We start from the raw sequence: 21,680 nt of genomic DNA on the forward strand, positions 1-21,680 counted from the left end.
ATTTTCCCCCCCAAATGTCGTTTTCAGTTAGTTTAAATCAGTTTTCCAGCAAGGTCCACACCCTGAATTTGGTTGATGTGACTTAACTCTCTTTTAATCTATAGTAGTTTCTACCCTCTTCTTTTAATACCATTTATTTGCTGAAGCAACTGGGTCATTGATTTTGGAGAAAAATCACCTGTTTTGGCCTGGCGCCCTGCGGTTTCACCCGTAATCAAGTTCCTCTGTCTTCTTTTAAGTTCTTCGGTTTGGGGAGCAAGAATTCTTCGTGGGTGGGGCAGTATACTTCCTCTTGGGCAACTCTGGCCGTCCTGCTGTGGTGATGTTTCAGTGGATGAGTGGATGTCGGTGCTGTCAGTCCAAACTGCCCACCTTGAACTTCTCCGTCAAGCCCCCACCGCACAGTCTTAGCATCCGCTGATGGTCGTCGTCTGGATTCAGAGCGGCGATCTCCTAACTCTCTTGCTCCTTCTCCATCTATTACGTGTGTTTTGTTCCTCGTCAGTGACCTCTGTGGGAAACACAGAATAGATGCTTGATTTTTTTGTTTGCTTTAAATATCATTTTTTAGTATGATCAGTTGATGCTCTTGCCTTAGATGAGCAATGAGTATGTTATTGTTTTAAGCATTATTTGAATTCACATTTTAGGGGGTTTTGAAATATGTTTGATGTGTCTCAATCCATTGCAGTCATATCCAGATTTCCCCATCCTTGGGCTGTTGGGAGCTCCTTCCCATTGGTTCTGTGTGCTTTTGGCAAGAACCCATTCGTCTGTGATAGTAGCTTCCTTGCTGTCTGGCACGAGATGTCCCTTGCTCATTTTGTACCGGTTCCTGCCTCAGACTAGGAAAGAGCCATTTCTTCCAGGAGCCCTGTGAACTGTCTTTTTAAGATTTCTCTACCCTTGTTGGTTAATTAGTTTGGACTACTTTCATGCACTGTATTATCCTCTCAGTCTGTAAGTGCTTTGATATGAGACATTTGGGGGCGTTATGCTGCCAGTGTTAGTGTGCATTTGGAAGTAGTCTCGTTGCCAGTGTTAGTCTGCATTTGGAGGCAGCCGTTGTTCCACTGGCGACTTAAATGTTAGTGTGCTCTCCACTCTGCTAACAGGTTTCACAGCGTCACTGTTTGCCTTGTACTCGTTGGTTTACGGTTTAATCATTTAAGACAAACTTGACAAACTGCCATCAAAACCTGCCCAGCTTGTTGTACCAAGGTGCCTTACTCTTGTCCTTCTAGTCTCCTAGCCTGTTTCAGATCAGCAAAGATGAATTGTCTCATCAGCCCTTTTGTGAGCGGACACTTCATCACCTAAGAGCCGGCCAGCATGGCAGCTGCCATGCCGTAGTGACATGAGGAACGCCGCTCTGGTCTTGCGAGGCTCTGTGACGACCATGTGTGCAACCAAAGAGTAATGCTAAGTAACACTCCTGTAGGATTTCAGGCGATAAAATGTGGGTTTAACCAATAAGGCAAGGGTTGGTTACAGCGATGGTTGGATTTAGGATTGAGGCTCCAGATAGTTAGAAGTGGCTTAGGCCAAAAAAAAAAAAGAGTAAGTACAAGGCAGGAATGGACACGGTGACTGGCAACAATAAGGGGGTAATCGGGGTGTTTTGCGGGCTAGTGGGAGATGGTGCCCACCCAGAGGAGGAGGTAGGATGCGCAGAGGCCTGGGCATTAAAGCCCAGACGTTTGTCTGTCTGATTAGCAAGAAGAAATTGTTTGAAGCTCCTAAGCTGGAGAGGTTATTGCTGTACTTGTGCTTCAAGTAAATGTGTTAAGACAGAACAAAGAGGCGGGTTGGGGGGCACTTGCTTGACCAGATGTGACTTCATGCAGCAGTGAGAACAGATAAAAGGAAATGAAACTGAGGTATTTCAAAGCGGTATTAAGAAGGAGTGGTGACACCGAAGGTGGGAAGAGGGGAGTAGATGGAGGATAAAGAGGCGAAGGGTTAGAACTGCGCTGTCCAATCCAGACCCTGCTAATAACACGCAGTTATTTAATCTTAAACTCGATTAAGTAGCTTCTGAAATTCAGTCCCTCAGTCACACGAGCCAAGTCCCAAGTGCTTAGTAGGCAGCACAGATTCAGAACATTTCCATTATCAAGGAAAGTTCTCTTAGACCTGTTTAGACCCAGGCACCTGAAACAAAACAGTGATGCCAAATTAGACACGGCAGGTTTACGGGAGGCCTTTAACTGAAGGTGCCCGGAAGCGGCAACAGAAAATGCTCGGCTCCAGCTGAGGGGAGATCTGCGCAGGGGCCATCTGGGGGCTGTGGTGGGAACCCCGAGGGCGTGTGGAGGCCGCAGAGGAGAGACCTCAGCCAGGCAAGACGTGGGAACCCAGCAAGTGGGAAAGTGGGGCCGGGGGAGAGTGGTTCTTTCTTTAAAGAGGGCGAGGCAGCGATCTGCATTGTCCGGAGGCCGAGTGGCAGGATTCCCGTCCTGAGACACGACTGTTTTAGCCACGAGGAGGTCTTCCTTCACTGGTAGAATGGTAGGAAGGAGTCTGATGACGGGAAACGAGGCGACACGGTGAGAGACGAAACCTGTGCGTGCGCTTGAAGGGAAGTGGAGGCACCGGGCGACGCGTTGGAGCAGAATGGCAGGGTCCGGCCCAAGAGGTTTGGGCATCCGGACGGAGAGGGTTTCTGGGCCGAAAGAAGTACAGGATTTTCGGTGTGATCCCAGGGGAGGAGGAGGCGAGAGCGTAGAGGTGGGCGCAGAGGAGGGCTGCGTGGGGAGGGCCCTCGCCTTGGGCTTTCAGCTTCGCGGCGCTTGCGTGTTGCCAGGAATCTTGAAAGTACTATTTTGAGCCTTGAATTGAAACAATGAGGTATGCAGTGATGTATATTTAAAGTATGAATGCTGTTTATGTATAGGTCTATCAGATAGACCTGTTTAGCTACTATGAGTTTAGGAAACTATTTTGTTTCCTATTGATTTTGATTCAGCTGTTAGTTTTTCTGCAGTGTTGAGAGCACCATGTGTAAAACTAAACCCGATTTGGACGTCTGACCCTGAATAGTTCTCTTAGCTTAAATCCGGAGCTTTTATTCACACGATCCCTCTCGACTGTTCCTTTTCCTTGGGTTGAAGCAGCCACCACCAACTGCCCTGTGTGTGCCCTCTGATTAAAGCCCTCCGAGCACCTATTCTGCTCTGAGAGAGATGCATTTTGTCACCTGCTCTGGCCACTTAGGACACGTCTGAAACTTCCTTTTCTGAAAATCAGAACCGTTCCGTGTTAGAGTTTCTTTTTTAAAAATGAAAAAGCAATTATGTTTGTCTTTTCTTTTTGCAGGTATGAATCTCCAGAAATAGCTCTAAATTGTGGGATAATGTTAAGAGAGTGCATCAGACATGAACCACTTGCAAAAATCATTTTGTGGTCAGAACAGTTTTATGATTTCTTCAGATATGTTGAAATGTCAACATTTGACATAGCTTCAGATGCATTTGCCACATTCAAGGTAACAGAAACTAGAATTCTAACTATAGACTTTATTCCTAAACCTCCTCTGTCCTCCAAGTCTGTACACGGCTGCCCTCTAGTGGGAGAGAGCAGATATATTTTACATGTGTTCGTGTGACTCGGGTATTTGCAGTAGAGTCACAGCTTAAAAGGTTGGAAAAGTTAAGATTCTAAAGTCTGTCTAAAAGACAGAAGTCCTCTATGGTCAAAAGTACACTGTTCTGTTAAATTTCTTATCAAGGACAATATACAGATATGCAGTATATATAAAAATCAGATTTTTCTTCTGTGTTGGAATATGCTGTGGCAGTTTCTTTGGTTAAACGCCAGACAGAGTAGTTGGCCTTTCTGTTCAGGGCCGGGTTACTTTGGAGTATACATGTTTAAATACTAGAACCACATTCAGGACAGAGACTTCCGTATTGTGGCCAGGCCCCAGGGCCCAGTGGCCTTACCTCCCCCATGTCAAGCTCAGGCCAGAGCTTATCTATTACACATGGAGGGGCGGGGGGTGCAGAGTCACTGGCACTGTTCCTCCCTGCCCTGCCTACCTGATCTCCCTGTTGTATGTTTGTATCAATTAAATACACCTATGATATGATAGCACTGTACAAGCTACACATTTGTGGTTTTGAATGCCAGGGGTCTGTGCTGTTTAAGGTATGTAAATCAGTAATCTTTATTAGTGTTTTTCACAATGAAAGCAAGCCTTTACATGTTACATTCCCTTATTTAAAATATCTGACCTCACAAGCAAATACTTTGAACTGCACTTTTTATATAATCAGAATATAATACACTAACCTGCAGACCACTGTGCTCAGAAACCACAAACACTGTTAGAGTAAGAAGTGGCCAGTTTTCTTGTGAGGGTCCAGTTTTGTATAAAGAGTCACTGAGATAATGAGTACACGCCTTGGTCTCTGAATAAAATTTATCCCTTAGGGCAAATGAACACCCTTAAAATAGAACAAAAGCCTGGGGACCTGGCTGTTGGGGTCTCCCATTGAATGGGAATGAGATGATAACACGAGAGGTGCCTCGGGGTTATTAGAGAGGATGTCAGAAGGCCTCAGGAAGACCTCAGAGCTTTGAATGTTAATTATGAAGCAGAATGAAATGAATTGGGGATCATAACGCAGTGGTAAATATGACGTCTTAGGTGTCACTGCTCTTGGTGGGACTTGTGACCGGGATCTATTGACGGGGGGTGTGCCCCATTCAAAAGCAGCAGACTCGTTCTGGAGGGAGGTGGAGCAGCAGCACACGTTGGGAAGGGATACTCCCGGGTGGCAGGAAAGCCAGAAGCCTGAGCGTGGGACACCGGGAGCAGGAGGCCGAGGGCAGAGGAGTGGCAGTGGTGTTGAGAGAATGCAGCCAGGCCGCCTGACCAGGTGAAGGGCGCAGATGACAAGCTCCTGGCACAGATGGCAAAACTGGCCAAGAGGCGAGGGGGATGTGCAAATTACATGCCGGAAGTGTGATTCGAGGTGTCTGACAGCCCTCACTGGCCTTGCCGATCATTTCATCTCAGTTAAGCTGCTTCTTTGAATGAAAGTCTCACCAAGAAGAAAATGATGGTGGCAGGATCACTGTGGGCGAAGCAACCCTGTCAGGTCACGGGAGCCAGAGAGGGGAAGACTGGGCACAGCCAGGCGGTATTCTCTGCCCAAGAAAGGGAAATGTTGAAAACCGTAGGATGCTGAGGATGAGCTCTAGAAAGAGCAGCGAGGAGCGGTCTTGGCTTCTGTATCTCAGCCGCTCCTGATGACTGGGAAGGAGCGAGCCAGTTAAAGAGGCCCCTGAACAGAGAGCTCTCCAAGCAGCACAATTAGGTAGATCCCCAAACTAAGACAGCATAGCAGAGGCACAGGCCTATCAAACAGACTGAAGACGCTGCCTCCCAGCCCTCCCTTCAAAGTCTGGGCAGCGTGGGGAGAAAGAAGGACCAGAGGTGCTGACAGGGAGGGGAGGAGGTCCACTCCTCCTCTGGGGTGCGGGGTCCTTTTTGAAGAGAATCTGTGTATAATGCGAAAGAACAGATCCTTGGTTCATGCTCTCCTTTGAGAATGTGACCAGAGCTGCCTTCCGATAAAATGCACTCTGCACCTTCAGACAAATGCGGCTCGTCCATAACCCTGGATTTAATGTCCAAGGAACAGATGCTGAATCCTAAAAGGAGGTTAAAACTGCCTGCTCAAAATACATCCGGGACTCAGAGCTTGAGTGAATACTATTTACTGAGAGTAAATCAGTGGCCAAACACTTGTTCACGATTTTTTGTTTGTTTTGAAGAATTAAGGCGATGAGGAGGGGGCATCGGAAGGCCAACAAATATATTTCCAATTTTCCAGAGTAAGAGAAGGTAGATTCCCCAGAGAGGCTGGTGGAGCTTGGAGCTTGATGTTATACCTGTGTAAGGTGCTAGAAAGTATTGCTAAAGAAATGCTTTCTGAGCATTTTGGAAAGGAAACCGTGTACCCACAGCCAGCATGGATTCACTAAGAGTAGTCCAGCCATACTAATCTCATAGATGCCCCTGGACCAGAGGGCTGAGGCGTGGCTGCCTGGGTTCGCTTCCCAGCTGTGCTGCTGGTTTGACCTCAGTCTTTTCATTTGTCAGATTGTAGGAAATAATACTAGCGTGTCGGGGTTGTTGTGCGCTCACACGGTGTGTGCACAGTAAGCGGTAGCTGATAGAAGTATTCTTTTATGGCAGTGAGGGTATGTTCAACACTGAGTGATTGTACAGGTCTGTCTTCATGGAGACAATGGAAAGTCAGGAGCTAGACGGAGTTTCAGTGTAGCAGTTCATAATTAATTAAACTCCACATCCGTAAGGTACCAGAAAATGGATTGCCACCATCCTGGGGAGAAATTTGTCCTTTTTTTTAATTCTCTACTCAACACAGTTGAACATTTTTATTAAAGACTTAGATAAAGGACGACCGCAAATGTGTGCCATGAAGGGCCAGAAAGCAGGTAACAGAACCTTAAAGTAAGGCTTCATAAAGACCCGGAGAGGCCGGAATATAACAGGTTGAAATGAAGTACAGATAACTGTCTTCCGCTTGAGGACCCAGCTCTGTAGCTATGAAATGTCGGAATAAGGCACAAAAATAATAATAGGTAATACCAAAGGCAGTAATTACGAAGTGTAATGATTACTGATGTGTAGGTAATTTCCTTTCATACGCAAACAACCCTGTGAAGGAGGTGATGTTATTATCTCCTTTACAGATAAGGAAACTGAAGCCTAGAAATGTTGGGTGAAGTCAGACCATAAATGGGGAAGCCAGAATGTGAACCCAGGCAGTCTGACTAGAGAGCCCACCCTGAGTAAACAAAATTCTGAACGTCCAGTAAAATTAAACAGCATGATGCTGCTGCCCCAGAGCTACCTGTGACCACATAGTGTGTGACCTGAGGAGCTGTTGATGGTCTCAGCCCACTGTAAGCTTGTAAGGTAACAACACATAAATGTGTTCCATTCCAGGCGCTACACTTTAAGAGGCACATAGACAAATAGATGACTTTCAGAAGACAGTAGATGGTGAGGGGGACTCAGAACCTGTCATTCGAGGAGTGGTTAAAGGAACTGGACGTATTTAGCCTGGAGACGAGAAGACTCGGTAGGGACTTGCCATGAGAGCGCTACTTGTGTTTAAAGTGGGGTCCTAGAGAAAATGGATTAAACCTATTTCTGTCGACTCTAACAGTTTCTGGAAATAACCTGGGGATAGGTTTTGACGCTAGCACAGGAAGTTCTCTCTAACTTCCAGAGCTCTAAAGGCGACCCACACAGTTGGGACAATTGATTCTTTTGTCCTTGGACATTGACCATCATCAAGTACAAAATCGGGTCCAAGGACGTGCCAGGGCTCTATGGAAACAAGCCCCCTGGGTTAGCAGCATTTCTTCAGGGATTCCGGGGCTGTCTTTGTCACATGATGTTTGGGATCCAGACTCACATAACTTGTAGGAATCTTGTAACTTCGAGCCCACCCTAAAAGTTGGCTGCTCAATCTGCTGGACTTGGGAGATGGTCCCTGACCTTTCTCCGGGTAATACTGGGGCCTTGGCTCTTCTGGAATTAGATAGGTTGGGAAGTTGGAAAGCCTGTTCTGTCTGCCCCTGCTGGCTGATCCAGCAGCTCTGCAGTCTGCGACCGCGTGCACCCTGTCAGCTTTGCAGGTCACTTACCAGATACTGACCCTGTGTGACCACTTTCCCTCGTCTTCTCGTCTCTTGGCTTCTGTGCCCCCCAGCCTGGTTGGAGCTCGCCGGAGCTCTCGGCCCTAGTCCTGAGGGCAGGGTTCCCTCCCGTCTCTCAGGAGAGAATGGCCCTGACCAAGGCCCCACCTCCTCTTTTCCCAGCTTAGGACTAGCCTTTTTTCTGGGCTGGCTCCCAGCAGTTGTCCCTTCCCTGCTCATGTTTTACTGTCCCCTCCAGGGTCCTTCTTAATGAAGACGGGCTTTCCTCCTGCTGTGCATTGGGGTCCAGCGGCTGCTTCAGCAGCCTCTGGCCCCTTTCCACTCGCTCCTACCCCAAGGCCATGTGGTTTCCTGAGAGCTTCCTGGTCTCTTTAAACCACATGATAGCAAGTACAGTCTCCATGGCGAGATGGTTGAGGTGCCCGCTTACCATGTGTAACCCACCCGTCAGCCTCTTGCTCCTGCTGGCGGTATAGCCTTTAGGGTGTAAATAGTCACCTTACTCAGACCTAGAGAAAAAGCTCTTACCCAGCAGATTTTGGATCTTTGCTTTTTGGAGGAGTAGTTTCTACCTTCCCGTTCCTAAGAACCCAACCCCAGCCGAGAGCTGTTGTCTCTGAGACCCCCTCCTTTGGCCTTCTCTTTGGGCAGATGGGGACAGAGCAGTGAGCGCCTGGTTCCTGTCGCTGCGCTTCCTGCAGTTACTTCCTCCAGAGAGGTTTCGCCACAGAGACGTAGACACGGTGCTCAGGGGCGCGCGGGTCCAGACACAGCAGTCCTTAAATTCTCTTGTTCACTGCTCATTCAGTTCGTTCACAAGTCTCTTGAGTTGCTGCCCTGTTGGGTGCTGTTGTTTAGGTGCTGGGGCTCAGCAGCGAGTCGTCCAGACAGAGCCCTGACCTTGAGACTTGTGCACAGGGAGCCTGTCGTAGACAGGAGCTCTCCAGAGGAGGGACCGTCCTTAGCAAGCATGGCCGGTATGTCCCCTTAAAGTCCTTGTGTTCCTCTCTCCTTCACTCACGTCTCACCCCGTGGACCAGTGTGCCAAGATGCCCTCAGTCCTCTGCCCCCCACCACCACCTCCTCCTTCCCCATGTGGGGAAGCCTCGTAGCATTTCTTCCCGGATTCTCGAAGTTATTCAAACTCCAGCCTTTCTCATTTTGCCTGTTTGATCCCCAGAAGGGGTTGGGGAAAAATTGGGTAGATCTTCCATGCGCATAGGACATACCCTATCCAGCAGTTTGAACACCTGTAAATCTTTGGGGTAGAGTGAGAAGCCTTCTCAGAAGCATACTTGGAAGATTGTTTAATGTGGTGTCTTCCCACATGTTCCCCAGTTCTGTTGGTTCATTCATTTATTAAATATTAAGCTCCTACTATGTGCTGGGTTCTGCATAGGTGCTGGGGATTCAGAGAGTAGTAAAAATAGACATGACCCTCGTATTTATAGAGTGAACAGTCTAGCACGAGAGAGACATTAATATAATCCACAGATGTCAAGTCCTAACTGTTGACCGTGCTTTGGTGCCCGTGACCAGTCAGGAAGGGTTCCCTGTGGAAGGGACGCTGGAGTCAAGGTCCGAAGGTAGGAGCCAGGCTGAGGGGAAAGCCTTTGCAAAGAAGGCCCTTCAGGGAAGGACGTTCACAAAGTAGGCAGTGAAAGAGCTCCCTGCAGAATCCTGAGACCTGACGGATCCCCATCGAGGGAACCGGAGCTGCAGCGCTTTCCACACGCTTCGACTGTGGATCGTCCCTCAGAGCGTTTCTCAGGACCAGCGACACGGGGACGTACTGCAGGAGACACGAGTTCACTGTAGCCTGGGTAACTTGAGCATAAACAGCAAAGAAAACAAGTTGGGAAGGTGGTTAGGAAAAGAGGGCTTTTTGGCACTGCACTCTCCAGCAGGCAGCGCTAAAGGAATTTTTTTCCATTAATTCACCAAATGTTGACTGGCTGTACCTGCTATCACCTGTCCCCATTCTCACTTCCACCTGGTGAGACCAAGGCCGACTTCCAGGTCCTTGAAGGCAGGGAGACCACATCTTTTTGTCTTTGTAGCCCCAGCACCTAGAGCATTACCTGGCATGTGGTGGATGGTTTCTGAGTGAATGATCCTTGAGTTGTTTCCAGGGAGAGCCATGGGGTGAGGCAGAAGCTGTTTCATAGGGATGCAGAATTGGACTCAGGGTCATATAAACTTGGTTCTACATGTTTGCAGCATTAGTCTGCTTACTTAGGAGCTAATGTTTATAATATGATGAGACTTTTAAAAAACATTCTACCTCTGAAAGAAGATTGCATTCAATATGAAACTGAATGTAACTGAATTTAGGAGGAAGAAAATGGAACCTCCAGTACTTTTTCTAATAAAAGAAATTTCTTCTTTCTCCACCAGGAGCAGTATGCTATTTGACATTTTATCACAACCATTCACTTTATTTCACTTCAATTCTTGATTCCCTTTCTTTGAGTTTTTATCTTATGTTTGTTTTCTTAATTTTTCCTTCTAAGAGCTATAGACCTGTGGCAATCATAATCATTACAGTCACAATTTTAAATTATTAATGAGTTTATTTGCTCTTACGTAGAATCAACATTTTCAGTGTAATTCATGCTTAAATATTTCTAAGTATAGTAATTTTTAACAGCAGTTTTTATCAGGTAAAATGGCGTGGAATGTTTAGGATTCTCTTTTCTAAAAGAACTTGAATGCCAAACAACTGTAAAAAGTGTATTTTCTTTTTCTAGGATTTACTTACAAGACATAAATTGCTCAGTGCAGAATTTTTGGAACAACATTATGATAGAGTAAGTATATGACATACTAATTTTAAAACAGCGAATCGTAAGTTTTGTTACCAGAAATGAAAGATTTTCGTTAGACCTTGTACCAGAATATTAATTTTGGGAATGCGGTGTTTTTAATTGGTGCCGTAATCATTTCTCTACTAAAACGAGGTATAGAGCATTCCCTGGTCAGAAGCTGATTTTATCTGTTTGATGACACACTTGCCCTTTGCATCTTTTCTTACTTTGGAAGAGGAAAATAAAGCACTTTGCTGCAGAAAAATTGTTATTCTTCTTAACTTACTCTTCCTTTCCATTAGTCACTCCCATTCCTGCTGCTTACAAATGGAGAGGAAGGGAGGCAGCGGCTGACAGGCGAGAAGAGCACTAGCCTAGAGGAGGCAGCAGCCGGTTCTGCCCCTGCTCTGCTGCCCACTGCTTGGGGCCAAGACCACAGCCATTACCACTGAGGCACTCAGAAGGCCATCCTTATTCGTAGCATGAGGACTTTGGATTAGCCCAGCCGTAAGGCCCCTGCAGCTTAAGTTGCTGTCAGACTTCCCAGTGGTAGCAGCCCGGGGTGGGGTGGCAGTTCTGGATGCGCCTTCTGTCCTGTGCCCACGCACTGTGCTTTCCACGGTACCCGCGAGCACTTCTGCTTTAACGTCCACGTCCAAGACCTCATAGCCGCTCCTGGCGAAGTTACAGTGAGAACAGTCCACTTAAAATGTCTACCTCTTCCCCGAAATTTGGCTTAGAGTTGCATTCTTCCACTAGTTGTTTTTATTTTTAAAATCCTGGGTGTTGTTAGTACTTCACTGTGCTGTTCAACTAAATTAGAAGGTTCTTGGAGGCAAAACGTGTGCTTTCTGAGTCTCCTGTGTTCCTTTCCCGCTGTCTTTCCCTCCCACTCCCAGTAATACAGCACAGTGCTCAGTACATAGTAATTCCCTCATAAACAGCCTCAAATGGTGTAAACATTGCTGGTCATTTAGTTTTCTTTCTGCCCCGTGCATTGAGATGTGGGCGTGTTTCTTTCTCTGCGTTTGTTGGTTTAAATCGGCAGCACAGTCACTTTGTTGGTGCCTTTTACAGGAGTTAGAAGCGTGGGCTTTGGCACCAGACTGCGTGGAGTTTGGCTTCGAGCCCCAGCTCCACCGTGTGCCACCAGCCCTCGGGCCGGCACCTTCATTCATCCTCTGTGCCTTTAGGGTCCTCTGTCTAAAAGAGGCTCACATTAGCACCTTCCTACTACTGGGTGGTTGTGAGAATGAGATAAGGACGTGTGTGTCAGCTGCAGGGCACAGTGCCTGGAACAGAGTAAATAAGCATTTAATAATCATGGGCTGTGTTATCTTTATGACCACATGGCCTCAAAGGTTTTTTTATTTAAACATATGAATCTTAATTTAAAGCCTATCAAAGATAAAAACTAATTTCCAAGAAATTTACTGTAGGCAATGACATCGGTTTAATTTCACAATAACGTGTTTTCCTGTATGTTATTACAGTTAACAGCGGTCGACAGGATTTTAGAAAATTTATGGGCAGTAGCTGACAGAAATGAATATACAATACAGTCCCATCTGAGGGGAGGGAAGGAAAGTGGGGAAATACGGGCAATTTAAATTCACCTCAAGTGGAGCTATTATGCAAAAACTAGAAATCTCTACACTTTGGCTCTGAGCTTTCTAATAAACAAAACACAGAGGGAAACAAAACTGATGAAAAGAAATCAGTATCTGTAAAGCAGTGCATATGCCTGTTCGAAAGAAACAGGCTTTTCTAGCCCCGGGACCTGAAACCGTTCCTCCCGTCCTCATTCTTCGATGGGGGTGAAGCAGCGAGGCGGGTAGTGGACGCAGTCCCGAGGGTGGCGTGCAGCAAATAAAGTGTGAACTGCCGGCCTGAAGTGCCGCTCCTGGAGGGCAAATCCTGGAGGAGCCCAAACAGAGCCTGTCCTCTGTCCATTCCTAGTCCTTTATTCCTGACCAGGGGTCCGATCTACCCTGGCAGTTTTCAAGAATAAGTTCTTACCACCGAGCGTACCCTAAAGCGTATGCGGCAGAGAATCTTAACTTGTATTTTCTGTCAGAACTTAAGGTGTACCTATTCTGTTACTGATTAAAGGCAGATCAAATTGTTTTGATCATCAGCGTGGTAATCATTTGAGGAGGAGGTAGGCTTCCCTGCGAACATGCTCAAGAGATGGCCATCCTCCCTCGGCCTGGAGAAAAGCAAAAGCGTGCATGCACCCGCAGGCCTGGCTTAGCCCTAAACCAAGGGTTGGAAAAAACCCTTCCTGTAAAGGGCCAGCCAGATAGCAAGTATTTGAGGCGTTGTGGCCTTGCAGTCTCTGTCAGCTCCTCTGTCTGTTCTACCACTAGTGCAGCCAGAAGCAGTACGTAGACTGAATTTATTTACAATGCATGAATGGGCATGGCCGTGTTCCAGGAAAATGTTTATAAAACCAGACAGTGGGCTGGATTCAGCCCCTGAACTCTAGTTTGCCAACCCCTGCCCTAGACCACGGATGAAGGCCTGCGAGGGCCCATCCTAAAGTAAAGGCACAGCTCGTTTCAGCTTGGACCGAACCACAGAGCAGGCGTCTTAGCACGCGCCACAACTGAAGAAAGGGCTCCGTAAAGCACCAACACCCAACAGAGTCAGAACTGCAGGGTTTTGGAGCTTTGAAAACCTGTCCATAGTTAAAACAAACAAAATACACATACATACCTTAAAGCCAACTGGCCTTCTGTCCGAACTTGCAGAGAGCGGGGCCCTGGCCCCTGCGTGTCCCTCACTTCTGTCTCCTGCCTTCCTGCCTCCTCTGCTCCTGCTTCTTACCGCTCCCAGGGCACAGCTCTTGTTAGCAAGCACCATTTTATACATCTAGTGACACTTGTCAGTTCTCAAACCTGTGTCATTCTGCATTTTCCTGTCTTCCTTCACTCATGCTGTGTCCTTCCCCTTTCTCCCCTAAGAGTATCTCTTCTCACCATTTCTGAATGAAATCTCTCCCGTTCTTCAAGTCCTGTCTTCTGTGGGACACCTACCTGTTGAACAGTGCTGGTTGTTCCCAGTGTGGCTCAGTGGGTGAAGAACTGGACGTGGTGTCCATAGTCCATGAGGATGCGGGTTTGATCCCTGGCCTCGCTCACTGGGTTAAGGATCTGGCAATGCTACAAGCCGTGGTGTAGGTCACTGATGTGGCTCAGATCCAGTGTGGCTGTGGCTGTGGCGTAGGCCAGCAGCTATAACTCTGATTCGACCCCTAGCTTAGGAACTTCCATATGCCACAGGTGCAGCCCTAAAAAAAACCCACACAAAACAGTGCCGCACTTCTTTTCTCTTCTATTTTAATTATTTCCTCTTCTTGCCTTGAAAGAACAGTGGTTCTTTGTGGACCTCTTTGTCATTGTGCTTTAGACTAGCTGAGTTGTAAAAAAAATACTATTTTCTAATCTTAACACCAAGAAATGAGAGCTGCCGCGACAGTGAGAAGACAGTGGGGGAAGGGGAGTTATGTTGTGTGCATGGGGAGTTTGGGTGACAGAGAGGACTGGGTTTAAAGTACGTGGGTGCCTCACTAGAGCCGGGAGCGGGTCAGTCCCAGGAGCCCCTCTTCGTAGAGGATTCAGCCGCGCTATCACCCCGAGGATGGACTGGAACAGGAAGCTGGGAGCTTGGGCAGAAATTGTGGTCTTAGACGTCTGTACTCACGCTTTTTAATGTGATCTACTGGTCCTCAAAAAACGAACAAACAAAAAAACTCTGTTATGTGTTTTCTTGTCTTTTAGTTCTTCAGTGAGTATGAGAAGTTACTTCATTCAGAAAATTATGTGACAAAAAGGCAGTCACTCAAGGTATGACAGGTTGTTTATCTTAAGTAGTTTATTTCTGTCCGCCGCACGTTTGAAGTGTTGGTGTGGGGAAAGGGGGTTACGCTGGTATGGGTCCCGGACCTTTCTTTGCAGGGAAGATCCATTTGTCCATGAACAAGATTTCTGTGCAAGGGAGCGGGGTTCAGTAGTGGTCCACGCAGGGTACCTGCCCCTGCCCCCCTCCTTGTGTGTCAGAGACACCAAAATAGAATATACAGAATCATGAAGAGGACTTCATCTCTTGGCAGTGAAGTACTTCAGATGTTGAAGCCACTTTTAAAAAGTAAAATCATCTCAGTGACTCGAAGGCCTGTAGGTGTTATGCTCCCCGACGCTGCCAGGTGGCACAGGGTGGCCCTGTGGAGGGCCAAGTTACTGTGAACCATAGGTAAGTTTGGCTGCTTTGTGCCAAACTAGGATACGGACAATTCCATTGGAACCTAAATGTAAGATTTAAAACTCGAGAGCAGGGGTAGGCAAATGGCAGCCCATGGGCCACATCCAGCCTCTGCCAAGTCTTTGTAAATAATGTTTTATTGGAACACAGTTGCATTCATTTCTTTACATGTTATCTGTGGCTCTTTCAGCTACAAGAGCAGATTTGAATGGTTGCCTCAGAGACCATGTGGCTTGCAAAATCTAAATTACTTACTGCCTGGCTCTTTACAGAAAGTTTGTTGCTCTAGAAAATTCTTAGTGCAGTTAATAAATGCATACCCCTCATTCTGTAAGTAGTCCTGATGGAAGCTATGGATGGACTCACAAAGGATTTGGGGGGAAAATTGTAATTCCATTTATATTACTTGCCAGATCCACTTTAAATTCTATTCTGCCAGGTGATCTTCCCCTCAGAGATGTCAGAATTCATTTTCGTCAAATACTCCCTTCCAGCTTCTCCTGCCATGGGGATTTTACTCTTGAAAACTTTATCTTTCTGGGGAAATTGACTAAAAGACATGAGCAGCATCCATTGTACATTGTGTCCTTGGATAAAAACACTCTACCAGCCACATGTCCTCAAGATTCCTTTCCTCCATTTTCCATAAGGCTGTAACTCCTGTAATCAGGGACCAGTAATGGCCACAGCCTGGACATGTGTCACCACTGAAGCATCCAGTCAGGCTGGGGCCTGGCCTCCTGCACATCCTTTGGCCCAGTGTTAGGGGTCCATAACCTGTGCTCCATCTCCAGGAATACTGGCTGGGTGACGGCCAGTAATTCTCAGAGCTGATAGGAACCGTCCTTTCATTTCCTGGTGGATGCGGTACATCCGGCAGCTGTTTAATAAGAAATTGTTCCTCCCTGTGTATCAGCGTATGTAGGACGGGTCCTCCTGTGATCTTCAAAGGGAAGTGACCTATTCCAGGAACCAGTTTATATCTGAAGGTCAAGATGTCCTGCTTTCCCTGCTGGATGGAGGCAGTGTTTTCAGAGGCTAAGGGGGCTAGAGCTAACGGCCAGGGATACTAGGTTCCAGAGCTAATACCCCTTCACAGTGGTGGGGGTTGGGGGGGTCAGTTGTCAAATCAATAGACTTTGACTAAATTCTCAGTTCTTGCGCTGCTTAGATAGAAGGGTTTGTACCAGAGTTCCCGTCGAGCAGCGGAAAACAATCCAACTAGGAACCATGAGGTTGTGGGTCTGACCCCTGGCCTTGCTGAGTGGGTTAAGGACCTGGCATTGCCATGAGCTGTGGTGTGGGGTCGCAGACTCGGCTCCAGTCCTGCGTTGCTGTGGCTGTGGTGTAGGCCAGCGGCTACAGCTCCAATTTGACCCGTAGGCCTGGGAACCTCCATATGCCATGAGTGCAGCCCTAACAAGCAGAAAAAAAAAAAAAAAAAAAAAAGAGCTTTTACTAGCAAATTTGTATCCCCTGTACCAAACTTCAGATTTTTTATTTTTGTGTCCAAAAAAAATATTTAAAATTACCAGTCATCTTCCTCTAGAAAATCAAACTGAAATGAGCCATTTTCAGTATTTCTTTGGTTTCTGTGATTGAAAATAAACACCAATAAATCTATAAACCTTTGCCTACCTAATATTAACTTTTGAGCCTCCTTAAGAATAAATACTGGGCTTCTTACTTTGAAAGTTGTGGATGTGATTCGAACCAATGTGACGCCTGTATGAGCTTTTAAATTCTTCCTATAAATTCTTTATAGATCCTAAGTAGACAGGTTGTTTTATATTTACTATAATGACATGTTATTTGTTTATCTAGAGATCAGTTTCTGGAAATTTTAAGTATCTAGAACACATCCATGAACCCAGAAAGGAGTTAACTAAAGCACGTCAACCATGGCACAGTCACTCTGTCTGTCCCTTAGACCTCACTCCGTGTCTCTTCTTAGACTCAGGTTCGGTGTGTCCTGCACATGTTCACATTTTTATTTTTCACTACACGCTCATGAGATACAGGTACACTATCCATTCCCATCGTACGGATGATGAAACTGAGGCACAGAGAAGTGAAATAACATGCCAGGGTTACAGAGCTCCCAAGGTGTAGGGAGCTGGGATTTGACCCAGGCAGGCTGGTGCCAGGGGCCAGGCTCTCTACCACTCTGCCTCTGCCTGTGTCCACAAGGCTGCAGCCTGGCCCTGTCTCCATGCAAGTTATACCATCTGCACACTAGACCTTGACTAGAAGCTGGCACGCTGACAACATGGAGAGGTAACTGCTGCTTCCAGAAAAAGAGAGATCTAGAACAAGCAGAGACAGTTTTAAAATTAAGGACTGATTACGGTATTAATCAACTCCATAGAACTCAGTAAGCACAGACTTAGCTAAAGGCACAGACTTTTTTAGTTGAATTGAATGTCATTAGCAATGTTGAAGAGTCACCAAGAAAAGCTTAGAGTATCTTCAGGGTACCTTGCTTTTAGAAGGAACAGCAAAGTATTTGTTTTTATAAACCTTTCTGAATCAGATAAAATGTTAAGTTTGGTGTGGTTAGGAGTAATATATGAAAGACTTTGGACATGAAGCCTTTTGTCCTTTGGAGCTCAGATAAGTAAAATTAAAAATAGTAAAATTCTTTTTTTTTTTTTTTTTTTTTTTTTTTGTCTTTTTGCCATTTCTTGGGCCGCTCCCGCGGCATATGGAGGTTCCCAGGCTAGGGGTCGAATCGGAGCTGTAGCCACCGGCCTACACCAGAGCCATAGCAATGCGGGATCCAAGCCGCGTCCGTTACCTACACCACAGCTCATGGCAACGCCAGATCCTTAACCCACTGAGCAAGACCAGGGATCGAACCCACAATCTCATGGTTCCTAGTCGGATTCGTTAACCACTGTGCCACGACAGAAACTCCAAAAATAGTAAAATTTCTAAATTAAGCTACGGTTTATAGTTACTGAGGAACTTATCTTCTGACCATTTTCTTGATATTTTCTTTGTAATGAGATAACACAAATGCCTATTTAAAGAATACGTTCTGACAGGGCCAAATGTGCCTTATGTGTCCTCTTCATAGAGCAGTGTCAGACTCACCTGGGTTTAAACCCCAAAAGAAAAGGTGGGTGTTCAAGTAGCATATCATAGGCACTCAGTAGCTGTTAGGCCATGGTTGGGTTCATCAGTCTGATGAGTGCCTACTCATAGTCTGTGCTTGGTAACGATGTTTATTAAGTGAACTGTTTTTAAAACGTTGGTTTCACTTCAGATCTTGATAATGGAAGAGTAATTGTTTAAATGTCTTCCCAGCTTCTCGGTGAACTACTATTAGACAGACACAACTTCACAATTATGACAAAATACATCAGTAAACCTGAGAACCTCAAATTAATGATGAACCTTCTACGAGACAAAAGCCGTAACATCCAGTTTGAGGCCTTTCACGTTTTTAAGGTAGAGTACTAAACACCGTTTTTCCTCTGGAGTTGTAGATCTCGTATTGTTCATAAATTACTGAAATTTTATTAGCTTCATTTTGACAATCTTAAGTGATACAATGCAGTTCAGTTCGTCTTCACATTTATGTGGTACAGCATTTAAACAAAATAGACCCAGATCGGTATAATACCATTTGGATTGGGGAATAAGAAAAGTTTATTTGTAGAGGAATGTCATTTATCTTTGGCATGGAAGAGTATCAGTCATAAAGGGTAATCCATTTCTTAATGCTTTCCCAGGAGGTTTGGTTCTTAAAATCCTTTCTGACCGCCTGGGCCCAGCAATGATTTCTGCTCATTTTCTTCTAAAATCAAAGTCTGTATTTAATATCAGCTACCCAGAGTTTTGAGTGTGAATGAGCATGTCAGTCCTTCTTGTGCCAAAACATGTAATTCTGCTTTTTAATTGTAAAGTGAGGTCTTCCAAAGCAAACACCCCTGAACCAGTAATCATGACCTCCGCACGTGCCCCGGGAAGCACGGGATGTGTCCTGCCGGTGCTCTGCCAACCGTGGCAAAGATGTCCCCGTTCCTTGTTCGATTCCCTGTGGCTGACACTGCTTTCTCTCTGTGCAGGTGTTTGTAGCCAATCCTAACAAGACGCAGCCCATCCTAGACATCCTCCTCAAGAACCAGACCAAACTTATAGAGTTCCTCAGCAAGTTCCAGAATGACAGGACCGAGGACGAACAGTTTAATGATGAGAAGACCTATTTAGTCAAACAGATCAGGGATTTGAAGAGACCAGCGCAGCAAGAAGCCTAATTTCCAATAAACATCTAAAATATTAAACCCAAATTCAGCATTCGCTGTTAGCTATTCAGCATCAGGCACTGTTATCGATTCATGAGGAACATTACTGCTAATCTGCTGTTAAGTGAACGGTTTTCATTTTCCCTTTTTTTGTTTTTTTTTTTCAGTCCAAGTTGGAGAACGTAGCTGCTGCTTTCTTGCACACTAGAGCACACGTGGACTTTTTCTTGATCTTTGTGTCATTTCAGATTTCAAAGACTCCGTTTGCTGTAGAAGTTCTGAACATGGCTAGGTTCGTGAAGGCAAATGCATGGATGATAGTGTGTTTTAGGGAAGGAAGGCATTGATATTATCAGAGTAAACCTGCCCGTTTGCATTTATCTTTGTTAAAGGTCTGAGCATGGATTCTTGATAAGATTGTATGCCTTCACTAATGGAAGACCGTGCAGAGCTTTATTTGAAATCATAGGGGAACTGTATCCAAGATGTGAGCCTCTTGGGCGGATAAAGTTGACACATGAATAAATTGATACTGAAACTTAGCAACTTCTTAAAAGTGTGAAGCTTCACAAGGTCATAAGGAAAATGTATATATGCTTTTCACAGCTTTCTAGAATTTTTTGACATTTGATTTTTCTTGAGACTCGTAAACCTGGAATATGTTGAAGGGTATTTGTTCATCTTACTTTTTGAAGGTATTTTAAAACAGTAGAGCTAGCAACGACACCTCGCATTTCATTTCAACGATGCTTACAGGTTTCTTTTGTATATAATTCTTAGAATGCTCATTTCTTTTAAATGATTTAATTTGTACAGCAGAGGAATGTTATTGTATTAGTATGTAACTATTACCTAATATTGAGTTTTTGCAAAAAAAAATGAATGCTCATAAGTAATTGAAATACTTCAGATCACATGAAAATGCTGATTTAACATTTAAGTATCACAGCATTAAAAGAAGTAAACCAATCCTTTGTATTCAGTTATCTAATGGGGTGCCATCAATAGGCTTTGGTACAGACCAGGAACTCAGTCAGCAACACTTTCCTGCATAATATTGGCCTTATTCATTTAAAATGAGTCATGAGTTTGCCAGATCTATGAATGATACCGATTATGCTAAATTAACGCTGATTCTTTGTGTGGGGGGGGACCTCTGTAGAGCACCTTTTCTTTCTTAGAGTAAGTAATCCAGTACAATATTTGTGAAACTGAATCATTAAAACTTTGGCTTCTCTTAGGAAAAGAAGAGTTCCTAGTCCTAGGTGTCCTATGGGGAAATTTATTTTTTTTTTTTAATGTCCTGTTCCTTAATGCTGCAAATTATCAGTATTTACAAAGTAACTGATTTTGCACCACTTTTTTGTTACTGTGACCACAACAGAACAGTGTCTGCTAGAATCTATCTGTGTAAAGTTATTAGAATGGTATCTGTCCATCTTAGCGATAATGAAGGTCACAACTAACAACTTACAAATCAAGAGTTTGCCAGTTTGAATTCAGCATGGCTGTAGCTGATTAAGAAATTTATATAATTACTCTTTGCTAGCCTCTCTTACTAATTGAATTAGTTATCAGCCAGTAAAGTGAAACTCCCAAAGGATGTTTCAGCAGGTTTTAAGATCTCTTTCTAGAAGCACCAGTTAGGAAAATAGCTCCAGAGAATACAGATGTATTTTATTCTATTTAATTGAAATGGCAGCCTACATTAAAATTGGTTTTCATAAGGCTGTCTTTACCAAAATCTGTGTAAAATAATTCATGTTTTTCTGCTGGAAGTAGAGAAAGCAGTCCAAGTTCCTTGAAATGCAACCATGCAAGATGTTTAGGAAGGCAGACTTGGCCGTGAGGCATCGTTCTGGTTCTTGTGGTCCAGTGCCGGGTTATCTGGTTTTAGAAAACACTGCACCAAGTGGAAGAACGCTTTCCTTGCCAAGCTGGATCTTAGAACTCGAAACAGCAAAACAGCTTCCACTCTGGCAGTGCCGTTGTCGCACTAGAGCCTTGGTATGGAAGACAGGGAGGGGTGCAGCGTGTCCAAGAAAACCCTGATGTGTTACTATGGAATTGGAATCTAGGGATAGTTAACTTTGGGGTTTTTTGCTGTTTTTAAACAAAAATGTGAAAACATTCAAAGTTAAAAAGTTGCATTTGAAGTTAGGATCATTTAATATATTCATATTACCAAAACTGTTATACTGGAAGTGGTTTCCTTTTATGTTATAAAGGTTTAATTTTACATAAGTCAGAGTTACTCGAGGTGATTTTTTAACCCTTTAAAAAAGTGAAGATGTATACAGTTGTTAACAATGCCATGGAAGCATTTCCTTTCTCCTGAGGAAAAGTAAATTTCTTATCAGAATATCTGGCTGGCCCTGTAATTTAAATTAAAATAAAATTTTGGAGAAACGGCACTGTCAGTTTTTTGCTTTTATGATGTCTTACAGATAACTGCATTGATATCACTCTGAACAGCCCCATCAGGAAACACACTAGCACAAACGGTCATCACCTGTAGCCAGAAAGAGTTATTACACATTCCTCCTCTCCTTTTCCCCATTCAAGGTTTTATTTTTGATGTCACAAACGCAGTTTTCACTTATGTTACAAGGTTCTGCGCTCCCTGGCCCTTCCTTTCATGGTTAAGTATTATTAA

At 44.9% G+C, this 21,680-nt stretch overlaps 1 protein-coding gene across 2 annotated transcripts in view; it reads left to right on the forward strand.

The window, feature by feature from the left end:
• Window positions 1-21,438, forward strand: part of CAB39 (calcium binding protein 39) — a 92,389-nt gene extending 70,951 nt beyond the window's left edge. Inside the window, exons 5-9 of one of the 2 annotated variants that reach the window (XM_021075733.1) lie at window positions 3,319-3,487; window positions 10,455-10,514; window positions 14,294-14,359; window positions 18,084-18,227; window positions 18,848-21,438. In XM_021075733.1, the coding sequence (XP_020931392.1) occupies window positions 3,319-3,487; window positions 10,455-10,514; window positions 14,294-14,359; window positions 18,084-18,227; window positions 18,848-19,036 (628 nt within the window). In that variant the 3' untranslated portion in view covers window positions 19,037-21,438. The remainder of the gene's footprint in view (window positions 1-3,318; window positions 3,488-10,454; window positions 10,515-14,293; window positions 14,360-18,083; window positions 18,228-18,847) is intronic. The other variant, XM_021075734.1, reaches the window with a different exon arrangement.

The sequence above is a fragment of the Sus scrofa genome, chromosome 15 (assembly GCF_000003025.6).
Source record: "Sus scrofa isolate TJ Tabasco breed Duroc chromosome 15, Sscrofa11.1, whole genome shotgun sequence".
Classification (NCBI taxonomy): domain Eukaryota; kingdom Metazoa; phylum Chordata; class Mammalia; order Artiodactyla; family Suidae; genus Sus; species Sus scrofa.